This window comes from Aulonocara sp. 'chitande type north' Nkhata Bay, linkage group LG7 (genome assembly GCF_057382095.1).
Source record: "Aulonocara sp. 'chitande type north' Nkhata Bay isolate Kocher_YH1m ecotype deep benthic linkage group LG7, A_spYH_male_GT1.1, whole genome shotgun sequence".
In the NCBI taxonomy this organism is placed as follows: Eukaryota; Metazoa; Chordata; class Actinopteri; order Cichliformes; family Cichlidae; genus Aulonocara; species Aulonocara sp. 'chitande type north' Nkhata Bay.
The window spans coordinates 43457457-43481147 of record NC_141350.1 but is presented as its reverse complement, the minus strand read 5'-3'; the positions used below and the strand labels follow the sequence as shown (position 1 = coordinate 43481147).

General features: G+C 40.9%; 1 protein-coding gene across 1 annotated transcript; it reads left to right on the top strand.

Moving 5' to 3' along the window:
- The first annotated feature begins 6033 nt into the window (after positions 1 to 6033).
- fgf10a (fibroblast growth factor 10a) lies at positions 6034 to 22761 on the top strand. The gene is made up of 3 exons (XM_086300560.1): positions 6034 to 6746; positions 19547 to 19650; positions 21867 to 22761. The coding sequence occupies exons 1-3, from the start codon at positions 6311 to 6313 to the stop codon at positions 22065 to 22067; spliced, it is 741 nt and encodes a 246-aa protein (XP_086156686.1). The 5' UTR covers positions 6034 to 6310; the 3' UTR covers positions 22068 to 22761.
- The last annotated feature ends 930 nt before the right edge of the window (positions 22762 to 23691 follow it).

The window sequence follows — 23691 nt, the reverse complement described above, 5'->3', positions numbered from 1 at the left end:
ACACGTGTCACAAACCGCGTCTTGGCTCCGTTTGTGATCAGCCATTATTGTAAACTGTGTGACCGAGAACACGTGAGCCATGACGCATTTTTAAAGCCATATTTGGCATGTGGCTTTGACAGGCGGAAGAAGAAGTAGTTCTTACCACCATTTAGACGACCCCAATATGAATGTTACTGTCCACCATGTTACTGTTAGACAACCTACAAATTTACCACAATTTACTAAAATATTGATATTTTAATATGAGAATCGATTGCAGAATATAACTATCTGGTATTGGAAGAATCGATTTTTCAGTATTAGTATCGACCTGCACGCCACTAATTCTGATGCTCAGTTTGTATTTCAGCATGTCCTTTTCTACCACCTGTACATGCCTAAATGTACTGAGCTGCTGCCATGTGATTGGAGCAGGTGTCAGGGTCCCACCATTCGCTCTGCTGTTAGAGCCTCACAGCTTAGTGTTGTTACCCTTTTTGTCTGATCAGTGTCAGTTTTTTCAAAAATTCTTAACCCTCATGGTAGTGCATCCCACCACCACGAGGTTTCTGGGGTATGTTTTCTCCTTTCTGTCTTTTTTATGACATTTTTGGCTGAAATCACAGAGTCGCTGAAGTTACCAGTAGAGGTGACAGCATCATCATATGTTTCTATTTTTGCAAGATAATAAATACTGCAAAGCCATTTGACCTGATTGTTAACTGCAAATTGTTCTCGTTCATAAAGAAGACAAAAGCCAGATGTTAATGGGTGTTCGAAAGCTTTTCAGTCCAGTGTGAAATAGGCTGTAGAATCTCTTTCAAGAATCCTTTAGAGAATCCAATAGTGTTATCCAATAGTGAGCTGAATCAGGCCTCCAAGGCAAAGGTTCTCCCTTCACAAGAAAATCCTCATGTGTGGCTCATATGATGTTGTATGTTTTAATTTCTAAACAATAAAACATTCCAGTCAATGACAGAAACCAGATCATCAGAACTTTAAAGTGTGTCGTTATCTGAAGGGAATTATTACTTGAAGACAGTGTTGTCTGTATGTGCTTTTTTTTGTTTTTTATTTTAGCTTTTTTAGTATCAAGAGACCATCGGAAATACTGTGGTGTGTGAACCATAAATCACCCTTATTGTTCCAGGTCACCGTCTCAGAACTTCTTTGTTTATGCGATCTGAACATCGTGTGTCTTTGCTCAAGAGTCTAGCATACCTTCTCAAACTGACTGACAAATAAGTGTTTACTCATGTTTTTCTCGTTGCTGCAGTTAACCTGCTGATCCATGTTTGTTTGCATTTCATTGCAACTAAATGGCAAAAATAATTCGCTCAGTGGGAGGGGCAGTAAAACTACCTTTAAAGTGGACTCCGATTTGCTTAAACCATTCAAACCATTGCTTGAAACAGATTGTAATCAAAGTGCTTGGGATTATTAAAGTTGTCACTGATGGTTTGCATTCGCTGAGAATTATCTGTTCCGCAGCTTGGTCGCAACCATAGTTTATCTGTAAGTTAGCTTATCGCAGGAGCTCCTTTTATCTGTAACAGCTTTAATGTTCTTGTAATTAAAGTTAAATGCCAGGGTCATTTCTGCAGAGTTAGTTTGAAGACCATAATGAGTTCAAAGCCACCAGCTCAACCGCAATGAAACAATTAGAATCAGCGCGCCAAACTTCTGGTCCGTAATGGCTTTCTCCTCCTAGGCATGAGCAATCAGGACTTATCCAAGGCATGACCAACGGAGCCGGAGGGGACCAGCGTCAGCTCATGTGGGCGAGAGTCTGCAAAGCCATTCAAATTAGCTGTTCTAAAATCCACACAGCTCTTTGGGAATAAATACGATTACAGCCATTAGCTTTGGGTGCTGATCCCAGATCTGCTCTTCAGCTCTCTGGGACTTTGAAGCTTGGCCTCAGATTGCAACGCAAATTTTAGCCAAAACCACGAGACAATGAAACTAATTCCTTTCCTACAAGAGAAGAAAAAGATTTTTGAGAAACGTGGCCACATCTAAAACACTTCATCATTAGCACAGCACTGCTTTTACAACATGACTAAAATATACAAGACTTACTGCAACTGTGGTGACGACAGATAGTTATTTTTTCAGCGGGATCATGCTATGTATTGCGCAGTATTTGGAAATATATATTTGCCGTTACTATAAAATTCATTGCGCTGAATGAAAACAATCTTGGGATCACATGTCGCTTGAAGTAGAGTAAACAACATTTGAACGACAGCAGCTCCAGAGAGGGAAACCCCTGCAGCTTTCCTAAATAGTTTAGAAAAAAAAAATCCAATATGTGGTGCTTCACTCAATCCAGAAAATTGTTTTCTGGTGTGATGAAGCTTTTTTTTTTCCCTCACGGACAACTGACTTCCAACATCTGAGTCTTGTTAGGACGGTTACACAAAACAACGAGACTGCAGGGCAATGCAATGAAGAGATCAGTCGGAAACTGATCGGTAACTCATTATTAGTTCATTAGTGCAATGTGCATACAGTTACCACAGACCAATGATTATACAGCTTAAAAAACATCAGTGCAGTGACAGAGGGTTCAGAAACATACACTGTGTGTGTGTGTGTGTGTGTGTGTGTGTGTGTGTGTGTGTGTGTGTGTGTGTGTGTGGAATGTGCGCATTGTGTGTTGTCAATCTAGACCCCAACATCAAACCACAGAGCCACTGACCAGATGTTTTCTGTCCTTTTCTCCCTCTCTTGCTCCATCTCTTGGCATCTTTCTCTCTTTTCCCTCATTATTTTCCCTCAGAGTTTTCCCACACTTGCTGCAGAAGTCCAAATTAATTCATTTTTGCAGTAGTTTGGCTCACATCAAGCATGCTTAGCTTACAGTAAGGTCTTCTGCGTTCATAGCTGCACCTAAAGCCAATTACAAGTGCACAGTATCTTTACAAAAGGCATCCAGGTAAAAAGATTATTACTGACATAAAATACTTTAATGGTGTTGTTTTTACAACTAGATAAAAGTAGAGTTGTATTACTGATTTAACAGGATTCAGTTACACTTAATTACTTTGCTATTTTCGTGCAGTTAAGCATTATTAGTGCAAGTTACATTTTTTTTTAAATATGTGTTGTTTATAACTTATAACTGTATCACCATTAGAGACTTATAGACCCTAAATGAAAGAACAAGTTATATAACTTGGCACGCTACGTCACATCAACTAAGACCATATTTCTGGGACTCTTCCGTTTTCTCCATCAGCGGGATATCTTTTTGTTCTCCATCTTCCTAAGAGAGTCACCTCAATCTCTACTGAACAGAATAAAAAGTTAAACGGAGGCAAGAACTGTTGTGATTTCAAAGGTGACATGCTTCAATTAAAGCATTAACATATTGGAATAGCACACTGTCAAGTGCTGTCCGCGGTGCTGAACGATGCCAACAGCATACATGTGGAAAAAGTCCAAGTAAGGAGTTTAACAGTTGGTTGATTTTGTTATTTTAGATAGAACTGACCCTGGAGGGTCCCTCGTAAGCCTCAGTCACACAGGCCTAGAGACCAGTTGATGACCATCTGACAACTAGTTGCAAGAGAATGATGTGTACTAGGGCTGCAGCTATTGATTACTTTGTATTCAGTCAGGGGGTCAGCGGGTAGTCTGCTAGGTTTTCAACCATGAGGGCATGTAATGCTTCTTACTGCACATTTCACCCAACCAGCATCTTCAGCAAAGTATGTCCAGACAGACGACCAACTGTGAACAATACCCCAATTTGATTTTCAGAATCAGAATACTTTATTAGTCCCTAAGGAAATTTCCCAACATTGTCTGGAGTTCACATGCAGCTGCACTGAGCTTCAAAACAATTAGTAACGTTTTTTGCCATTTAATATATGAAATCATTTATTAATTTGAGAAAACAATTAGCCCGCGAACTCATGGATTAAAATAATTAGTTGCGCTCTTACTTTGTAAAGTCCATAAAAGAAAAAAGTAGAAACAACATCGGCACGTGCAGGATTTTTTCTGTTGCCTATCACTTAAGAATACACACTAAACTTATGCAGTGATTGATCGTCATTTCATCATGACATTCTGCACAGTGGTTGGCCTTCATCAAATCAATCTTCACCATCTGTGAAGTCGGGACCTCAGCGGGAAAGACAAGGCTGTAAAGCTGACATGAACGACAGATTGCTGGCAGCGCCCAACATCTGTCCATTCTCAGCTGGAGTTACCACCGCAGAGGGAAACACTGGCTGACTGAAAGTGTACAGGTTGTCTTTACACGGTTATTTCTGTGCAACTGATCCATCCCCAAATGGAATTGTTTAAAAGTCAAATATGTCTGCAGCATACCATTGACAGGCGTGAGCTGTTACAGCAATAATACTAGATAAACTAAGAAGAAGAGAAGAAGAGGAGGAGATATGGTTGTTGTCTGACAATGTGAATAGGAAATTAAACAGTGCTGAAGCCAGACAGCAGACCTAGATTCTTGAAAGGTGAAATGCAGCAACACACGTCAGGTACAGCGATTACCCAAACAGAGAGAGGTGTTCAGAAGGTTCAGGGGCTTAAGTGACTGAGGCTGAGAAATTGCTAAATGCTAGTCAAAACAGCTGAGGAACGATGACTCATTTCATAACTATTTTTTGCATTTTTAAATCAGAAAGAGAAAGTCTGTGACACTGTCAGGAAATCACGTGTCATAGAGGGAGGAGAGTTTTTAAGTGCCAGTAAAGAAGATGCAATAAGGGAAAATTAGCTGTTTATCACAAGTTTTTCAGCCGATTTAAAAGAAGACACGGATGTCATTATTTGGCTTCAAGTCAGTCAGAAATACATCAATGAATTGTTAAACAGATTTGACGGCTCTTTTCAGGCAAACCTGGAGTGAAGTTTGGCCAGCGTTTAGTATTTCAGACGGTTTGGTAAATTAAAAAAAAGTGCCTCTAATCAAGAGGAAAGTAAGATCAGAAAGATGGATGACACTCCCAAAAACCTGGGAGAGGGAGAGATGAACGGCTCTCTTTCCTTCTTTCTGACCTGCTCCGCTCAGCTAGTGGTCTGGGAAGGGGAGGAGAAAGAGAAATGGGGGAGAGGGAGGGAAGGCGAAAACAGGGTGGAACAGAACACCCCACCCCCTGCTCCCCTCTCCCGCACAAACACATAAATACACACAGCCCTTCAAAGCCGAGTGGTTTTAATAGACGTCCAATTACACTAAGAGATGACATCTGGGGAACTACAGCAGATAAATAAGGTGAAAGAAAAGACAAGATTCAGTCACCTCAGACAAACTCCAAATAACCAGCGAACCACTGATAGACAGATAGGAGAGAGAGGGAGAGGCAACGGAAAGAGGGAGGGGGCCAAAGGAGAGGGAGCCACACACGGGAGGAAAGAAGAGAGGCAACGCACCGCTCCAGCATTCAGACTCTGAGAGGCAAGGACAGAGGACAGACAGGGAGCTCAGCCCACTGACAGACGCACTACAAGAGAGGGGAGAAAGACGAGAGCTCGCGGGGGTCAGATACACACTCAAGTAACTTCAAACCAGCTCAGACAAAACAAGAGAAACAAAGAAAGAAAAGAAGAAAGTCTGGATTCTGTGACGCCTTCTTTTTTTCCTTTTTTTGGTGGCCTGGACACTTCATAAGAAACAGCATTTTTATTTTATTTTTTTCTTGCTTGTTTTATTTATTTATTTTATTTTATTTTTTTTTACTAAGCACTTTGCCATCTTTTTTTCCTAACCTGCTTCTCCTCCAACCAGGACTGAGGGGGGATAAATCGTCTGGGACGCGTGTGTTCGTGTGTGTGTTTGTGTGAATGAACTGATGATGTGTGTTTTTGTCTTTGGATGTGAACTTTAAAATGGGATTTTGAGTGATTTTGAGAAACCAGGAGCAGAGAGTGGCAGTGTCAGGAGGAGAGGTAGGAGGAGGAGGCGAGAGGTCCCCAAGGAGCGCGCCTAGTAGTTCTCATTGTGAGGTGATCTGAGTTATGGTTGTTGACGCATTCCTGTGACGATTGTGAGGAATAAACAGCACCGGGGGACTACAGCGGCGTCAGCCACAGCGCTGCGGGCTTCACCATTACCCCCCGCTACATCAACGTTTATATTCCTGATCAACCTACATCTGCCACAGCAAGTCGCACCATCTTCATCCCAGCTGTTCTACAGGTTTTAACACCTACAGTCCCAGTGAGGCTGGGGTTTCCCAAACAGAGGAGGTTTAGTTGGGGGGAGTTTCTCCCACTCTCATTCCCTTTCCCTGCACCAGCTCAGCATGCCCCAGCCCCTGAGCACATCCACAGCTCTCCCAGCTCCACTACCATGTGTAGATGGACAGTGACACAAGGTGCACCGGCCGCCTGGTTCTCCTCCTGCCCCTGCCGTAGACCTCCTTCACACCTCTCCCTCACCTTGCTGCTCTTGCTTCTCCTGCTTAGACCGTCCTCATCCTCCCCGCTGTCCGCTTCGTCCGAACACGGCCGCAATGCACCAGCAGGGACTTCTCCTCACTTCCTCATCTCATACCCACCACCCTCCTCATCACCCACACCGCTTCACGCATCCTCTGCAAGGTTGCCAAGGGCGACCAATGTGTCATCGTCGTCTGCGACGGTCGTTGGCCGGCACGTGCGAAGCAGCTACAAGCATCTACAAGGGGACGTGCGCTGGCGGAAACTGTTCTCCTCCCAGAAATTCTACCTTCGCATTGGCGAGGAGGGAAAGGTTAACGGCACCGGAAACAAGGACGATCCATACAGTAAGTCATCTGCCTTTAATGTGTCAGCTGATCCTTTCTGGTGCAAACAGCTTTTAACCACACACACAGCAGTTTATGAAAGTCAGAAATCAATTTCATATTCAAGATCCTGATATGAGATCTTTCTTTTTAGACTTTTTAAAGAGAGCCAAACGCAACCTTAGTATCTGTCAGTGGCACAAATGTGGCAAATGCAGCACTGCTTGTCCTCCACTTCATCTCACATGTTTATCTGTGGCCACTGATGTTTCCTTGTTTCCGTTCTGTGAGCACCCATGCACTTCCAGACAGGTAGCTGGGCAATAGAACAAGTAACAGAGCTGTGTGCCTGCAGCCTTTTCACCATGTGCAGAGGCAGGCATATTGCCTGACTACAAAGAGTTTGGGAAAGAAAAGCATGACAGTAGAAGAGCAGGAGAGAAGAAGAAAAAAAAAAGTAAACCAGGCAGATAAAAAAAGAGCGATGATCCACTGGAACCAATTAGAAATTGCCCAGAGAAAGTTCTTCCTGTTTGAGGAAATATCTAAAACACAGCTATTACCAAACCCCAGGGGAGAATGACAAGTACTCTTATTCCTTGCTGCTATTGTGCTCTTGCTATAATAGTGTTGGGCATATGCTAACTATGAGGTTGTACTGACTCAGATATAAAGTAATAACCAAACACTTCCTGCTCCCCCTTTTTTTGTTTTCCTGGTTGTGCATTTTGCGGGCAGGGAAATATGATTTTAACCTTTATTTATCCTGAGAAGGGTCACTGAGCACACATGCTTATTTGTCAGCATCACTCAGCCTCACATTCACACAGTTTCTCTTTCACACTCACAGTTCCTCTGCTGCTGGGAACTCAGAAACTCCGCCAGTATATTAAAAGCACCTTAAGTTTCTGAAGGAAAATAGTACAAATGCAAGGATGAGTTCAAAATCCACAGTTACAGCAGGAAAAAAACCCTTGCCCCCCAGATCTGTACTGCAGCAAATCTAAATAGTTTTAACGACTTGCAAGGCTCATCATAATCAGTTATGACTGATTCAGAACAGAAAATCAGCTGTTATCATTTTGTGGTGTGCGGCTTTATCTTCTAGTTGAACACATCTGGAAGTTCTCCAAGTCTGCCACAGTCTTTTGGCCTGTGAGCAGCACAGAATAACTGCATGGCCTAAGGACATACTGACAGTAGTTGTTGAGTGAGAACAGAACATTGCTCCCACATTTACCTGCCCACAGTCTGCCTGCCAGTTCACTGAATTAGATGGGTGATGTCCAAAACTCAAGCTAATATCTTTATTATTAGAAAACAGGCGTTCGCTGCATTACTGAATAGTTTTCTTCTAAATGTATGATGTCAAGTGTCTGTGTACTTGTTCTAAACTGGTCTTTATCACTCGCACACCTTCATACACATGTCATAGGGTTGCATGCATCTGTACTCGACGCTCTGGTGCTGTACAAGGCTCGCCTGCTGAGTACATGTGCACACACACACAGATGCAGACACACGCTTGAGCACAGAGAGGCCAGTCTTGCACATGGCCTCCATATGGCAAAGCCCACTTTTATTAGGGCCAGTGTGAATATGTGTGCGTGTGTGTGCCACTCAGACACCAAGGCTCTGCCAGACATGGCTGAAGGAATTTCAATTAGCGTCTCTTCCTCCCTCCCCTCGCCTGCAGTCCTCTTTGACACACACACACACACACACACACACACACACACACACACACACACACACACACACACACACATGTACACACTTTTTTTTTACTCACATGCACAGAAAGAGCTCAGCCATTAGGCTGCAACGTGTCACTAACTATAATGGCATCAGGTCATGGCATTAGAGGCACAATCCATCAATTTCAGCAGCTCTTGCCACTTGATTGTTTTAGGAAATAGGTAAGAACCTTCCAGGGAGAAAAGCGAATCTTAATATGGGAACTCGGTCGTGAAGGCTAAACCTTTCAGGCCATATTTTGTCTTGGCGGCATATTTAGAAAAAGCATTTCATCAATCTGTATCCACCTGATGGTAAGTGCAGATGTTCGACATGCTTCAGACTGAAAGTTTGGTGATTAAATAATGCGTGTGTCTGCCCAGCATCAAACTATACTCCACGTCCAGGTGCTTGTGCTCATATAGCATGACTGCGTACAGGCTCGCGAGCAGAGCAGCGTTTATGCTTATGCTAACACTCCCACTTACTGACATTTTTTATGCACTCTGAAATAAGCAAAGAACAAATTGTACCCTTCAAACTAAACCAAACAGAATATATTTCAATTCCGTTCCCCTAATGGTGATCATGGATGTGGTTTTTCACATACTAGACAGCGTATGACTGGTCCTACTCAAAACTGCTCTGGTGTGTTTGTGCACAAGTTTTGAACACACTTTTTGTTTATTTTTATACCTCAGATTATAACATTGCTCATTTACACTGGTATACTTTTGAAGCTAAACACAGACTTTTAGACAGATTACTTCTCTGATGCTGGTTTCTGGCTATTAGAAACATATGGCCTATGTGAAATAATGTCGCAAACTTTCTCTATATGCAGCATCTTATATAATACAACTGCACAGAAACAGTGCACTCAAGTTTCTCCAGAGTGTAAACTCAGGTGTGGAACTACCCGATGCGACAGTTCTTCAGGAAAGCATTAGATTGAAAAACTACCGCGGAGGTTAATTGCAGTGGTTATCGTAGTCTAATCGTCTGCTAATGTTCAGGAAGTCAGATTGCAAATGAGTGTCATTAGACAGTGTCAGAGGTGACGGAGAAGTTTTAGCTGCTGGTCCCGGGTCGCTGCTCTCCTCCGCAGCGGAACCTTTCTAATGATCTTGTCAGAGCCGAGGCCGGCACATCACTCAGGCTTTAGCGAATCGTGCGTTCTGATGTGTTTTGTTCTAAACGCCCATCTATCCATCTCACCTCATAAGGCCTTTTGAAATGAGAGGTTCTGGTCTCAGTTTGGAAATCTTTTGGGGCTGCCATGTGATTAGCATCCATCCTCACACTGACTGTAAGAAACAAGACTGTCCTTGTTTCCTTCCCTCCATTTTGTCCACAGACTGTCACATCTTGTTTACAAACAAACGAATAACACAGTGTAATAAATGGACGTGCGCTTGCAGTTGGACTGCAGACTTGCGCTTGTGAGTAGCTCAGTTACTACTAAACGGTGCCAAGGTGACAGCAGTTGGAGGTTTGATTCTCATTGTAAAAGCTGCCACACACACACTTCAAACATTTATCATGCATTAATCACTGAGCTGTCATGGGAGAATCAAGCAAACCACAATTTTAGACTCTTAATTCTCTGGACATCATTCTGATTTAGACCAGGATTTCCCTGTCCTGGATAATTACACGGGTCTGCCCCCTCTTGTTTGACCTCTACCTATTGACCTGAGTCAGGAAGCACTGCTAATGGAAAGGTCAGCACTACAAGTATTGTATCACTTTTGGTTGTACTCTGCAAATGCCAGATTTTTTGCAACTCAAAGAGCCAAATTTTATATTAACAAGTCTGCAAGAGACAGAATTGTATTTGGAATGATGCATTTGTATCCAAATATTATTTTTGTGTATGTTGTGGAGTCGGTGCCAAAGCTAAAATCTTCTTTCAGCCAAAATAACTTTGTTTAGCCGTTGGGATCCAGAGTCCTCTTCAACTTTTAGAATTATTTTAGGGCAATTTTAAGAAGAAATTACAGGAAAATGTTAAAATATATTTTACTACACTTTAGCAAAACTAGACTATTGAAACTCCATCAAAGCGCTGTAGGCTGCACTGTGTATTGTAAAGGAAAAAAAATGCAATTAGAAATGCAACATTGCAGATTGTTGCTGTGGAATAAATGTGCACATATTTAAAACCACATGCACTTCTTCATCTCCGTACTTTGCATCCATAAAGCTTGAATGACTCAGCAAGGTGAGAGCCAAAAACAAAAGTAACAAGTCCTGACATCAGTCCCCGTCTTCTGCTCTTCTACTTTTGGTCGCCTCTATGTTGCTGCCTTCGATGGGATGCTCGATGAGCGTATTTAGGGTTCTCATGGGAAAAGGTAACAGTGTGGCCCATAAAAGAGAGTTATGAGGAGGTACTGGAAGTACCAGAGGTTAGTGTCAGCATTGGTTTTCATTTAAAGTTACTCTGCACGGACTCTTCTCCCTAGCGGCTGTAAATAAAACGGGCACGCAAACATCACTGAAGGAGCTCGTTCAGGAAAAACTAAACGGGTGCTCTTAAGAGCCAACATCAACAATTACATTCGGCTGTACTCTGAAAACATACAATAAACACACCTTCCTCTTTCTGACCTTTAATTCAGCTACAACTTTCATGTTGTTTACATGCAGGATGCCATTAAGGGTGCCCCTGATTGGCTATACACAAAAATAATGGAAAAACCATTCGTGGTAATCAGTGAAATTAGTCTTCCTGTGGGTGTGTAACTGCGATAAATTATTTTGGTTTCATACTGCACATCTTCCCTGTGATGTTGTTGCAGCGGGAGTCTGGATCAAATCATGTCACTTTTGAATTATGACTAATTTTACTCTAATCTGCGGAGCAAGCGAGGCCATAAAATAAACGTTTTGGGATCTCTTACAAGGGCGAGACATTTCCAAGGCCCCCTGATAATCTTCATTAAGCATATCCTTACTACCATTCATACTCTCAGATGCAATTAGAGCTGTTTGTATTCTAAAACCTTTCACCTTAAAGGCTTCAGACCTGTTTCATAGTAACTGAAAGAAGTATTTCAATCTGCACGCTCAGTGCTTGCTTTGCGGCCTGGCATCATGTGCCAGCACCTGGAGACACATGACGCATTTTGGTTCTCTGTTGCTGTCATCAAAAAAATCAAGCTGAATGTAACCATCTGCATATTTGATCAATTTAGCTCATTTAGCCTTTTATCGTCACTTGATGATGGAAACTCGCTCTAATACTTCTTTAAGCTTGCCAGCTAGCTCGCTAATAATCCAAGCCACACCACAGCAACAGCAAAGGGTTCCTTTCAGAGCAGTTTTATGTGACACAGTCATATCAGAGTTTGTGTTTGCTCAGAGACAATGTGGGTAACAGGGATGTCTTTAATAGGATACATGTCCCAAATCAGCACATTTTTTATAGCTTATAGTAAAATATTTAGACTCCTTGGTGCAGAATACGCCCCCCGCCCCGGGAGCTCCAGGTCCCTCTTTTGAGACCCACTGATTTAGAGAATTTAGAGAATTTAAAACCTCTTAAAATTTAAGAGTTGAATGTTTGAGTCTTTCGTGCAAACTCTTCAGGGGTCTCTCATACACAGGGATAAGCCTACAAGTGTCCTTTAACGCATTCACTGATGTTTGGATGCCTCAGGAATAGAAACGCATGCATACTGACAGTAACACCTCCACTTTTATTATAATTTTCTCGTTAAGATGGCCCTTTTACTTCAGTGCTGTCTTTGTTTAACTTTTTTTTTTTTTTTCTTTGCAAAAAGTCGCTGAGGACAATGACAGGATCTGTCTTCCATCACTATTTACACACTTCCTGTCATCACCACTTGATATCTTCCCATAAATTTGCTCCCCTGTCGATTAATGTGTCAGCTACAACAAGATGCAAGAGCCAGATTTCCGAAGGCAGACTGAGGCAGTCCCACCACAAACCCAGTTGGGCACCACCTTAAACAAAAGTCTTTCAGCAACAAATTATGTTTTTGTAAGATCTTCCGCTCCTTTGGAGCACTCCAGCTCAGTGAAGAGAGGGCCAAACATCGAGAGTCCATTACTATCCGCAAAACCTTTTTCATTGTGTATATTTTGTGAACGATTGCTGAAGAATACTCTGACATATACTTGAGACTGGGAGAGAGAAAAGCAGGAGGAGATTCTCTGATAACCTTTCATACTTCTGTACTTCTATAAAAAGCTTCGGGGTGAATTATTTATTTTCATGCATTTGACAAAAGGTTTACAAAAACGCTGAACTAATGATAGTCTGCGATGCAGGCGGACTTATTTAATGATTAGGTAGAAGTTTTGGAAGTATCCATGGGTCATTAAGTTTTACCAGCATGCAGAGTTTCATATTATTAACATGGAAGAACTGACAGCATCTGAGAAGTCATCTCAGTGATGCTGTAGCAGCAAACAGTTTATTGTTGTTTAAATAACAAATCACAACAATGGAAAAGTTGCTAATGCCATTTATGGAGAAAAGTAAGAGCAACAAACTCATGCTGAGAGCTTAACATCATAAAATTGTACAAATGCCCAAAAACTGCAGGAAAATTATTATTTCTTTTTATAAGATAACCCAGAATCAATTCAGTCACAAACAGTCATATTAGTAAAAACAGTGGTTGGAGACCGTGGCATGAACACAATTATTCGGGGTCTTCAAAGCACCTTTGGAACATAAGTCCATCTGAATCAGCCTGCCATCAGTTTGCAATTATATCAATTAAGTCAAGTTGACAATTCTACTATGCCATGTGTGGTACTGTTGAACTGTTATGAAATCAAAATCAAAAATTGCTGCCAATCTGTTACTGTTTGTTTCCAATCTGCTGTCGTCTCCATACACAGAAATTCAGATTAACTTCTTTCATTCAGAGTCCAGTTAGAACCTCATGTATCTGAAACAAATTCTGAAATCCCGCCACAAATAGTGACGTATGCAGTTGCTGCAGGACAAGGATTTAACTGTAAAATGACACAGGTGCTCAGCAATCTTGTATTTATATAGGAATATAACCAGAATACAACCAGATGCCAACCAGTTGACTCGAGTCCCCTCCTGCACAAAGACACGTAACAGAGGAGTTGTGTTCATTGTTGCAGAATGACTCAAACTTGTTGCGACGTGGCAATTACTTGCAACCCTGCCAGTCTTTGCAATCACTCTGAGTTGGATCGCCACTGTTTAGACAGAGGTTGCTTCCTATCAGGAAACCAATGCAATCGCCTTGCAAATGAAAATGATTACAGCAACAAACTGGAATTGGTGAAAACAAATTCAGTGGAATCACAAGACAATTAAATTTTTCAAAGCTTTAAGGAGCTTATTGTCCTATTTTGTATGATTGAGCCATTACATGCGACCTCTTGTAGCAGAACAGAGGTAAAACTGTTAGACATGTGAGTCATCAATTGACAAAAAAAAAAAGAGTTAATTAGTGCCAGGTTTTGGGTTAGATGAGGATTTGGGGCTTTTGTTTGTCATGCAGTATCTCCTTGAACATCATCGGGTTTTAGATTTGAAGATGTGAAGCAAATTTTGTTTCCTTTCCTCTGAAAACTTCTTTGAGAAATTGTAAAATGCCACAACTGCCTTATAGTGTATTTTTTACAAGACTCTTTCTACCTGCAGCGCTGCTGTAAAATGTCCAGATGAAGCCGAATGCACAAAGTGTCATTTTGGTGCCTGTGAACAGGCTGAATTCATGGCCAGTAAAGCAGTGGGAGATGGAGAATAGCATCTGTGACAGATAACATCCAGGGCTGCTGCCATATAGACACCACGTGCTTTAGGAGAAGCCCCCAACCAAACACACATGCATGCACACCTCACCCCTAACCCTGCTGCACACACACTGCATAAAATTGAGCCTCTTAATGGAGTCATCAAAGGTAGTGCTGTGAGTTGAGACCAGAGAGGCATCTGGACAGTCTGGCTGTTTGAACTGAGCCGTCAGGAATGCCGGCTCATTACTCTGTGTGTGTTAAGTGTGTGCGTGTTGAATGCGTACAAAATTAATACATGTGCAAACAAACACAACACAGAGCAAAGCAGAGAGAGGATGTGACAAGCTGAATGATATTGTGGGTAATACTTGTGGTGTAATATAAGAAGATCTCTAAAAGCTAAGAGTCCCTCAGCAACAACTCTAGCCACAACAGTTGGGCAACACCGCACTGACAGCTGAACTGTAAATGAAAAATGTGTGAAATGCAGACGACCATCACAGCGCTCTGCCTGAAAACACGACTCCTGCTGTGTCAGGCTTGTGAATGGTTTTTGACAGAAGCTGGCAGCACGCGCGCTCTATCATGTTACAAAGTAAACCACGTTTAAGGAATCACAATTTCTCCGGTGTTTCTCCACTCAATCAAATCCCGGTTAACACCACTGCAAATTCCTCCTGGCTGCTCTTAAGCGTGAGTGATTGCAAGTGATTGCAAATTTCATGTTATCTCTCACCTAGACTGTTGGCTTTCTAATTTTTTTTCTCCCACGCGATCACCCCAAGGCCAATGACATCAGATGAAGGTTTAACAGCGTGCAGTTTTGCTCATTTCTGTATTTTGATGTGAGTGCATCAGTCAGGAAAGGACATAAAACCATTGCCCGGGCAAGAGTAAGCTGATATGGTGAGTGCGGGCTAAAAAGAAAATGAAATGAACTGAGAAAAAACACATTAAATGTAATTCACAAAGGCCAAACACAATTTATTTAATATGATTTTTACACAGCAAATCAAATATGTGCAGAACACAATATGAAAAGAAATCAATTTACAAAAAAAACTTGTATTTGTAGAAAAATTCTGGCCATATTGGAAATCAGAAACAGCCCTCTGTTCCCTCTTTCATGTAATCCATCAGCTAGGCGTGCTTTGATGTGGCCACTTAGCACAAGAAGATACTGCTGTCAGCCACATCAGTCTAAACAAATATCTCAGTGCTCCCCAAAATACACAGCATGCAGCAGTTTCTGTTCAAGCCCAACATCTCCACAAGCTCTCACCAAGCAATCTGCACAACCGAGAGATGTTTGTTCTCTTTTGGACTTCATAAAGAAACGGAAATAGTCCGCTCAAACTCCGAGAAATAAATAACGCTAACAAAATTGTTTAATCCTGATAAAACTGTGGCCTCAAAGGCCGAGACAAATTAAAAAGACATTTTCTCTATTTATGTGACCAGATAGAGCAATTCGTATCTGATTTGGTGGTCCATTTCCCCCCTTGTTGAATTCTTCTATTCCTTTGCATGTGTTCCCACTGGATTTTCTTTACTTTGGAGTCTTTGGTGGTTGCCTGGATATAAACTCTCATGTCACTGTGAATATGAAATGTCGTCAGTCACTATGCTGCTTGTTTCAAAGAGAAAAATGATCTTACTGTTTAGACCTCAACGCATGAAAGGTTCCTATTAAAATTTTTTTAAGAGAAATACATAATAGGGTCCTTTTTGTCTTCATGAGAATTTTGTTTCTTGGATGTCACATTTATCTCAAAAAGGGTGAGAGAAATCAGTCACTGCTGAAATAAAAATAGTGAAGTCAGAGGTTCATAGCAGAGCACTGGACGCAGAATAAAAGAACAAAAACCGTTTTCACTCTGCTCGCGGAGTGGAGTTCACGACACAAACTGCTCCGCAAGTGATGATATTTCACAACGAGGAGCAAGACCTCTCCGAGCTGTAGACACGCAGTAGACCCACTCACAGCTGGTCACCGTGTCGAGGTCACAATGTAAACAACTGCAGTATAATCTTCAAAAAGCCCCTGGATAAACAGTGGAAACATTTTCACAACCTCCTCTAACCTTTGGGATCAGCTGGAGTCTAACTGACCACGTTTCCAGAAAGGGGCCTAACAGGGGTCGGTGTGAGGTCTGCGAATGTGCGCGCTCCTGTGTGAGAGTGTGTCTTTTTAATATTTGTGTGACTGTGCTGATTTGCATGAGCTAGAATGATCATAGAAGAGTGTACATCCCAGGCTGATGCTTAATCTTTACATTAGAGTACATTTATTTTCACATCTGTTGAACAAATTACAATGAAATTTGTAGCAGTCCTGGTGGTTCCTGCATAATTAACACACATGACTATGATATAATTCAGTACAATTATAAAATAAAACAGCTGAGTTTTATTGCACTTGGTTACACTGCTCACTGGAATGTTGACTTTGTAATGCAAGAGTGAGTCCTGTTGTGCTGCTTAGTCAGTAAGTATTAACATATAAGTACTAAGTATTTAGCAGAGTTCAGGTTTCATAGGTCTCTCTGCAAAGAAGTTGTTTTTAAATTGGTTGATTTCAAAAGTATTTTGCCTTAAAAAGTAAACACCGTCATACATCCAGTGACTTTATCCTGTGACGTCAGTACGTTATTACAGTTTTCGCTTAACTGGCAAACAGACAAGCTCGGTGTGACTGCTGACCTGTATGTGAAATAATGCAAAAGCTAAATTAAGCTTTGAATTAATTCTTTGCTCGTTCCTGTTCTAATTATGTCATAGCACCTTTATCATCAGTCGGTTGGTGGCTGATTTATAGCCGGTCCACTAGGGTTTTTCTTTTGCTTTGTAAATCCGGTTGAAATTGGTGCCAAATTTAAATAGAAATCTGGTTGAGAAATTCTCTTGCCTGTAAGTCAGAGAGACTGCGTAGATCATTGTAACAACAAGTATAACAATCGATTACACCAAAAATCTCAATCAGTTACGATCCAAACCGCTACTATGAATAGCAATCATTAAGTCTTAAAATGCACGAAACCTGCTCTCGTGAGCTCAGATTTGGCTTTAAAAAAAAATAAAAATCTGATAATTAAATATCGTTAAGGTCATTATGGAGTCGTTAATGAACAGTTTCTTCCTTGTTAGACGGCTGGGCTGTGTTTATTTGAACTTCCAGCTCTGTCAGTTACAGCTTGACAAGCAGAGACCATTTTGGCTCGCTCTTATGAAAGTTGAAATGTTGCCCTGTTACACACACGTGTTTGCCTTTGGTAGTTCTTTAAATAATGTTGATAGCAGCAAATGACCATGCCTTTTAAATTAAGTAAACTTTGTGCTTTTTTTCCCTTCTTTTTTTGCTTTCAGTGCCAGATCATAAAACTCCCCCTTTGCACTTAAAACATAATTCATAAAGATGTTGGGCTGAAATCCAAGGGACACAGGGAGGGAAACAGCAGAGAGGGGGGGAAAAGCAGAAAAAATAAAAATTACACATTAACAAGACACCAAAAAAGACAAGGTGTTGAGTGAGAGAGTAAAATAATAAAATGCAGCTTTAAGGGCAGCAGGTTAACGTTAGCCTGACACAAGCTCAGGTCCTGTTTTTCTCCATCTCCCTGCATTACTGCCAACTGTTGTTGCTGCAATTTAAGCCTTTTGTTGCAGCCAGGCTTTTTCACTCACAGGCAGGCGGGCTGCTTCTGGTAACTGGCGCAGGGGCCATAAAAGAGCCCTGTGCTTTTGGTTTAGACAAACCACATCAAATGGAAGGAGGAAGGTTTGAACAGGTGGACCAGCCTGTAGCGCAGCACAGACAGATCCCTTTTTTTTTAATGGATCACAGCTCAGAAATGTCAGCTGGAACATTTTGAACCTGATAGATCAGCGCTGTGTTGCAGCACATGCCTGTGTGAGTAATGGACTTCCCACAGCAAGCCTGCATGACGCACCGTGGAGCTGCGAAACTCTTCTCAAAGTTCTTGAAATCGACCACATGAGGGATAAATGCATCAGCCACAACATTTAACACGAGGCCACAAGTCATTAAAAAATCACAAACATTCTCCAAATCCTTGTCCAGTGACAACAAAGACAAACTAGGCGACGCAGCGTAGTCAGTGAAAGACATATTCTTTATATAGATTTTGTATCATTCTGAGCTGGAGACTCACATATCCCCTTAATCTCCTCAGGCCTGACCTTCATAAAACTCAAAAGCCTGCAGGAAGTTGCAAATCTCCGTCTGAGTACAAGAGAAGAGGGTTAAGGGCAGTGAAGGGTCGTCTGGTAAAAAGGCAGCTACTGTTCGAGGCAGTTGAGATACACTGAATATTTTTTAAGTGTCTCACAACCAGATTTTGGGGACACGTGAAAATTTGCATTTAAATTTTTTGTTCATTTACCACTAAAGATCAGGTGAATATCCAAGTCTCTTTTCTGTCTAAAGCATTCCTGCAACCAGCCTCCACTTCCTACTACCCCCCTCAGCTAATCACCTCATCTCCTGATTACTTTATGGCCCGCTGTAACTGGCTTTAGGATGAGAGAAGGAAGGGCTGGTAACCACAGCTTAAATCAGTAATTGGTTCAGGCTTGAAAACTGATACAAACGCGTTGACCTCTTGCCAGTCTGGCAGGCAGAAAGCCTTGCTCCGTCCAGCCTGCCTGTGCTCCTCTGGTCAGAAAAACAAACATAGAGCGCAGAAATGTTTTTTCCTGGCTAACACCTTGGTCCCAGAGCATACAGCCCACAAGCTAACCAGGGGTAAGAGGCCGGGCTGACTGTCACACAGTGAAGGAAAAAGAAAGGGAGGGGGACAAGACTGGGGTTCACTTGTGGGAAAATATGAAATAAAAAAAAAACAGTGCAGGAGACCCTGAAATTAACAAAAATATAGATATGTTATAGCAGCATTAAGAGGCGTGCAGATAAAAATGCATCTCCCCACACTTTAAAGTGATAGTAATCGTGTCAAACACCTATTTTTCTGCTTTTTGATGCAGTCTCTCCATTACAACATTAACACTTGCATGAAGAGTGACGGGAAACTTTGAGCTATATTCCAAAGTAATTACTTTATCATTAAAGTCATTTAAGTTGTCAGACATACATATGCATGTAAATGTAATGTAATGAAAAACTTTTACTTTTAGAGACAGACAGAATAAAAAGTAAATAAATCATCAAAGGAAACTGGAACCTGTTCAGGGTCCTGTTCCAGACTATAAATAGAAAAATATGTGGTTGTAAGAATGTAACTCTATCTGAGTAAATGACCCACACAAAAGTTGACTCCCTATTTGTCTCCCTGTCCCTGCTCCACCAGGTGTTTTGGAGATCAAATCAGTGGATGTGGGTGTGGTGGCCATCAAGGGCCTCAAAAGTAACCACTACCTGGCAATCAAGAAGAATGGCGTTCTGTATGGAGCGGTAAGTTTTAACGCTGTTTAACTCTCTGACCTGTCATTTTTATTTAATATGCATTATTCTCTAAGTCTAAGAGGATAGCTTTATTCTCAGTCCAAAAACATCCCTATTTATCTTATACTAGGCCTTGGTGATTGATTGTTCCTAACAAACAGAGGGTTTAAACAGCAGGTGGGTGGAGATGGGTGAGAAGACCCTTTTAATATACCCTCTGAAACTGAGTATTGTACAAAGAGTCCTATGCAGCTCTGTAGTCCAGTGGGTGCCTCTCTTTTCAGAGAAGCTCCGCATTCTTCTTTGAATAATGAAGCTAATATCTTGGTTTGGATTAAATTCTTAACCACAGTTTCTCAAGAACTCAATCACTTTAACCTATTTAAGCTTGAGAGCTTAAATAATAAACTTGTTGAACAGATTACTTGCACAAACATCAAATTTATTCATTGAAATTTTTGGTCACCCTTAGTCTATGACAGAAAATAAGGTCCACTTTAAGAGATTTGCAGCTTGTTAGTTCAAAATCTTCTCCACTCTTTGCAAACGCACTTCTGCACTTTTGCGATTGCTAAATTTGACTGATGATGATAGTGAAAAAAAAATTGGTAAAAGGACGTTTTCCCTCTAAAGTGGTGGTTCTGTGGCTTTGAAGTTTCTTGAATTCTTTATAAAACAATGGACAAGGCTGTACGACTCACTGTTCCAGAAATAGGAACCACAGTTACTCTCCTCTGCCTACCTCTCCTCTCCACTCCATTAAGAAACAGGAAACACAATCCTTCAGTTTCTCTGTTCTGCTTCAGTCTCTCTGGGTAGAGCAGCCCTCGTTTTATCTGTCCTCTCTCACTCACCCTTCTTTCCTTCATTCGATTCTGCCTCCCCCACCCCCCTCTTTTCCCTACTTTGAAAGACCTGATTTTCAGCATGTCTCTGAGGAGCCACACAACAGATGAAATGACACACGGTAGAAAAGACAGAAAATAAAAAGAGGCATTTTGTTGCATGGCCTCCAACTGAATTCCCATGACGTCTTCTCCACAGCACAACACAAGCCCTAGTAGCGGAGCGGCGAAGGGCCGGCATTCGATTACACTTGATGGTTTTACACAGTGACTTCTTTATCTGGTGCTAATCAATTGAATTCATTGTTTCATTGTATTGGCAGATTAAAGCACATAGGTGACACCGCAGGTTATGATCACCTTTAACTTTTACTACTTTTACGTTCATTTCTGTACTTACTATAACGATTCTTTTGCCTATTAACACCATTATTTTGAGACTCAATCGATCCTTAACTATAGCTGCTACTTGCCTAACTCTAACCTTAGCCTTTGAACATGTCTTCATCTTAAAGCTTACCGATTTACTACTTACGTTTTTTAACCATTTGACCATGAACAGGCTTATATTCCTACATCATGCACTCACGCGATATTTAATTGTACCTTGTACCAGCGTAATTTAAAAAGCTGCATAGCGTTCGTAAAATATTTTCATTTTGCTCTGGGAACACTCAGCTTTACTTCTGGAACCAATTTGGACAGCTGTGGTGGAGAGAGAGAGAGCGCGTGAAGGAGAGTGTGTTTGTGTGTGTGTGTGTAGCAAGTACATTTTTGCTTGCGAATATCAATTGCATCCATTTAACTGGCTGTTTAAGTGCTGTTAGCTTTAAGCACAAGGGCAGCTTCCAGTAAACTGACAAATGCAGCTCTCTCAGATCATTTTCTCTTCATTTACCAGTGGGTGGCCATTGCGGTAATGTAAGCCACAAACTTTGTGTCACAATGCTCTTTGCTCGGCACTAAGCCCGAGCCATCGAGAAGTCACAATAACTTCTCTGCCCTCATCCCACCACCACACAGCCATCCAAACTACTGACACACAAACAACACTGACAACTATTCAAGTTTTACGTCTGACTTTTTAAAATTACGCTGGGGATTGTTCTTAAGCAATGGCTGACCATTTGTTATTGGATGTTGTCACAAGAACTATCTCCAGGTAACAAAAAAACAGTTACTATTTTTGAGTAAAAACTAACCATGACTGAGAGCTTACACATGTGGTACAGTGGGAAGTTTCAAGTCACTGGCTACCTGCTAGAGGTGGTTTTCATCAATGGAGAAAATCTTAAAAAGGCAACCTGTACTAATTTACTTTAAATATAAATTATTATCTTTTTCTTCAGCTCTTTTAAACTCTTTGCTTCTCCTCCACAGAGAGAGTACGGCCCAGACTGCCGTCTAATTGAACGCATCGAGGAAAACAAGTATAACACCTACGCTTCAGCTCAGTGGCTCAACAAGGACAAGCGCATGTTTGTTGCACTGAACCCCAAGGGAAAGCCAATGAAAGGAAGGAAGACACGAAGGAAAAACCCAGCCACTCACTTCCTGCCTATTTTGTCAGAACAGCGATGACTGGACAAATCAGCAAAGGGAGAGCTCTGCAGATTAAAGGCTATTGGACGTTTTTTGGAGTTGAAGTGATGGCTTCATTGGACAGATTCAAGTCTGAACAGTATGATGCACTGAGGAGGAAAAGAAAGGAAACAAACAGACATTTTATCACAGTTGGATAAAGACATTTCTATTTTTAAAGAAAGAAATAAGATATATCGCTATACAATGTACATATTATTTTCTGTTTTAAGTTATAAAGTACACTGGCACGGTAAAATTATGAAAAGAAATGACTTCTGTGCCAAAATGTGAAACGGTAACTCACATTTTTAGATTTGTGTACGTGTGAAGTCAGTGACTGGGGAAGAAATGGCAAAAGAGAAAACATGGAGGAAAACAGGGGAAGGCAGAGGAAGTATTAGCAGAAAGCTGACTGATAGAAGAAGAAGAAAAGATGAGATGGGTGGAGGAAAATGAAAAAAGGTTGTGTTGTGTTTAGTCAAGTACCAACACAGCAGCAAGTCTAAAACTATCATGTTTCTTCTTTGAATTTATTTATTTTGTGTAATATTTAACAAAAAAAACCCTACAAAAATACAAAAAAGAAAGTCTTTTTTTTTTTTTTTTACCATGTATGCTTCTCTTTGAATACTATACATTTAAACCTGAATAAATACAAAGAATATATTTGTCTTTAACCTGTCTGACTGACTTTGGTTATTTTTATTTTCAGCGTGTGATTATTGTTTGTTCTTTTGCAAAATACACAACAAAACATAAAAATAAATGCAAACGTAAAGGATATGATTGAATTTTGACTGATGCAGCCCATTGCTGTAACATATATATTAGCTCATTATTACTAACCATGAAAGCTACAATATCATTTGGTCTGTTCATGTTGTTAGCAAGCCTATATAATTAATCACTTTGAGTGTTTAAGTTTAAGTGGCACTGTTTGAATAGTAAATAATAAGTTTTTAGGTCTGCAAAGCTCAGGTTCAGCTCTAATATAACACAATAAATAACACATAAATGTCTTTAGTTGGATTTTTGCCAGGCAACATGACGGAGTCATAAATCATAATCAAGTTTTGTTTCTATAAATTGTTATTGCTGTAAAAACACATGGTACAATGCTTTTATAAGATATTCTAGGCACATAAACATTACAATTAGGTCATTTTAGTGAGTTAATAAGTGGCTGATAGGCAACAGGATGACGTCACAATACAGTTTGTGATACAGATAAGAACGTAAAATTGAAGTTGTGGGAATATAAATTCAATTGTATAGTTATCAAAATGATACAATGTTCTAGGTGTATAAAGGGTACAAGTAGGTGATTTTAGCCCATTGGTGGGAGGTTTCTTAGACATGATAATGGCTGATACAATTAAGACACTTCTGGGGCCTAATATGTTTTCTGAACCCATGATTGTGTTTGCAGACAGAGACTTTTATGTACTTTTGCAAGACTGAAACAAATTTTATAGTTGAAAGTCAGTGAGTTCAAATAAATTATGCATTTTATAAACCAGTGCACGCCCATGCTAGAGTATTATTTGGCCTGCCCATGCTATTGGATAACTGATATACTTCATAACACTGAGAAAATTCCAAAAACTAGATTGGGTAGCTG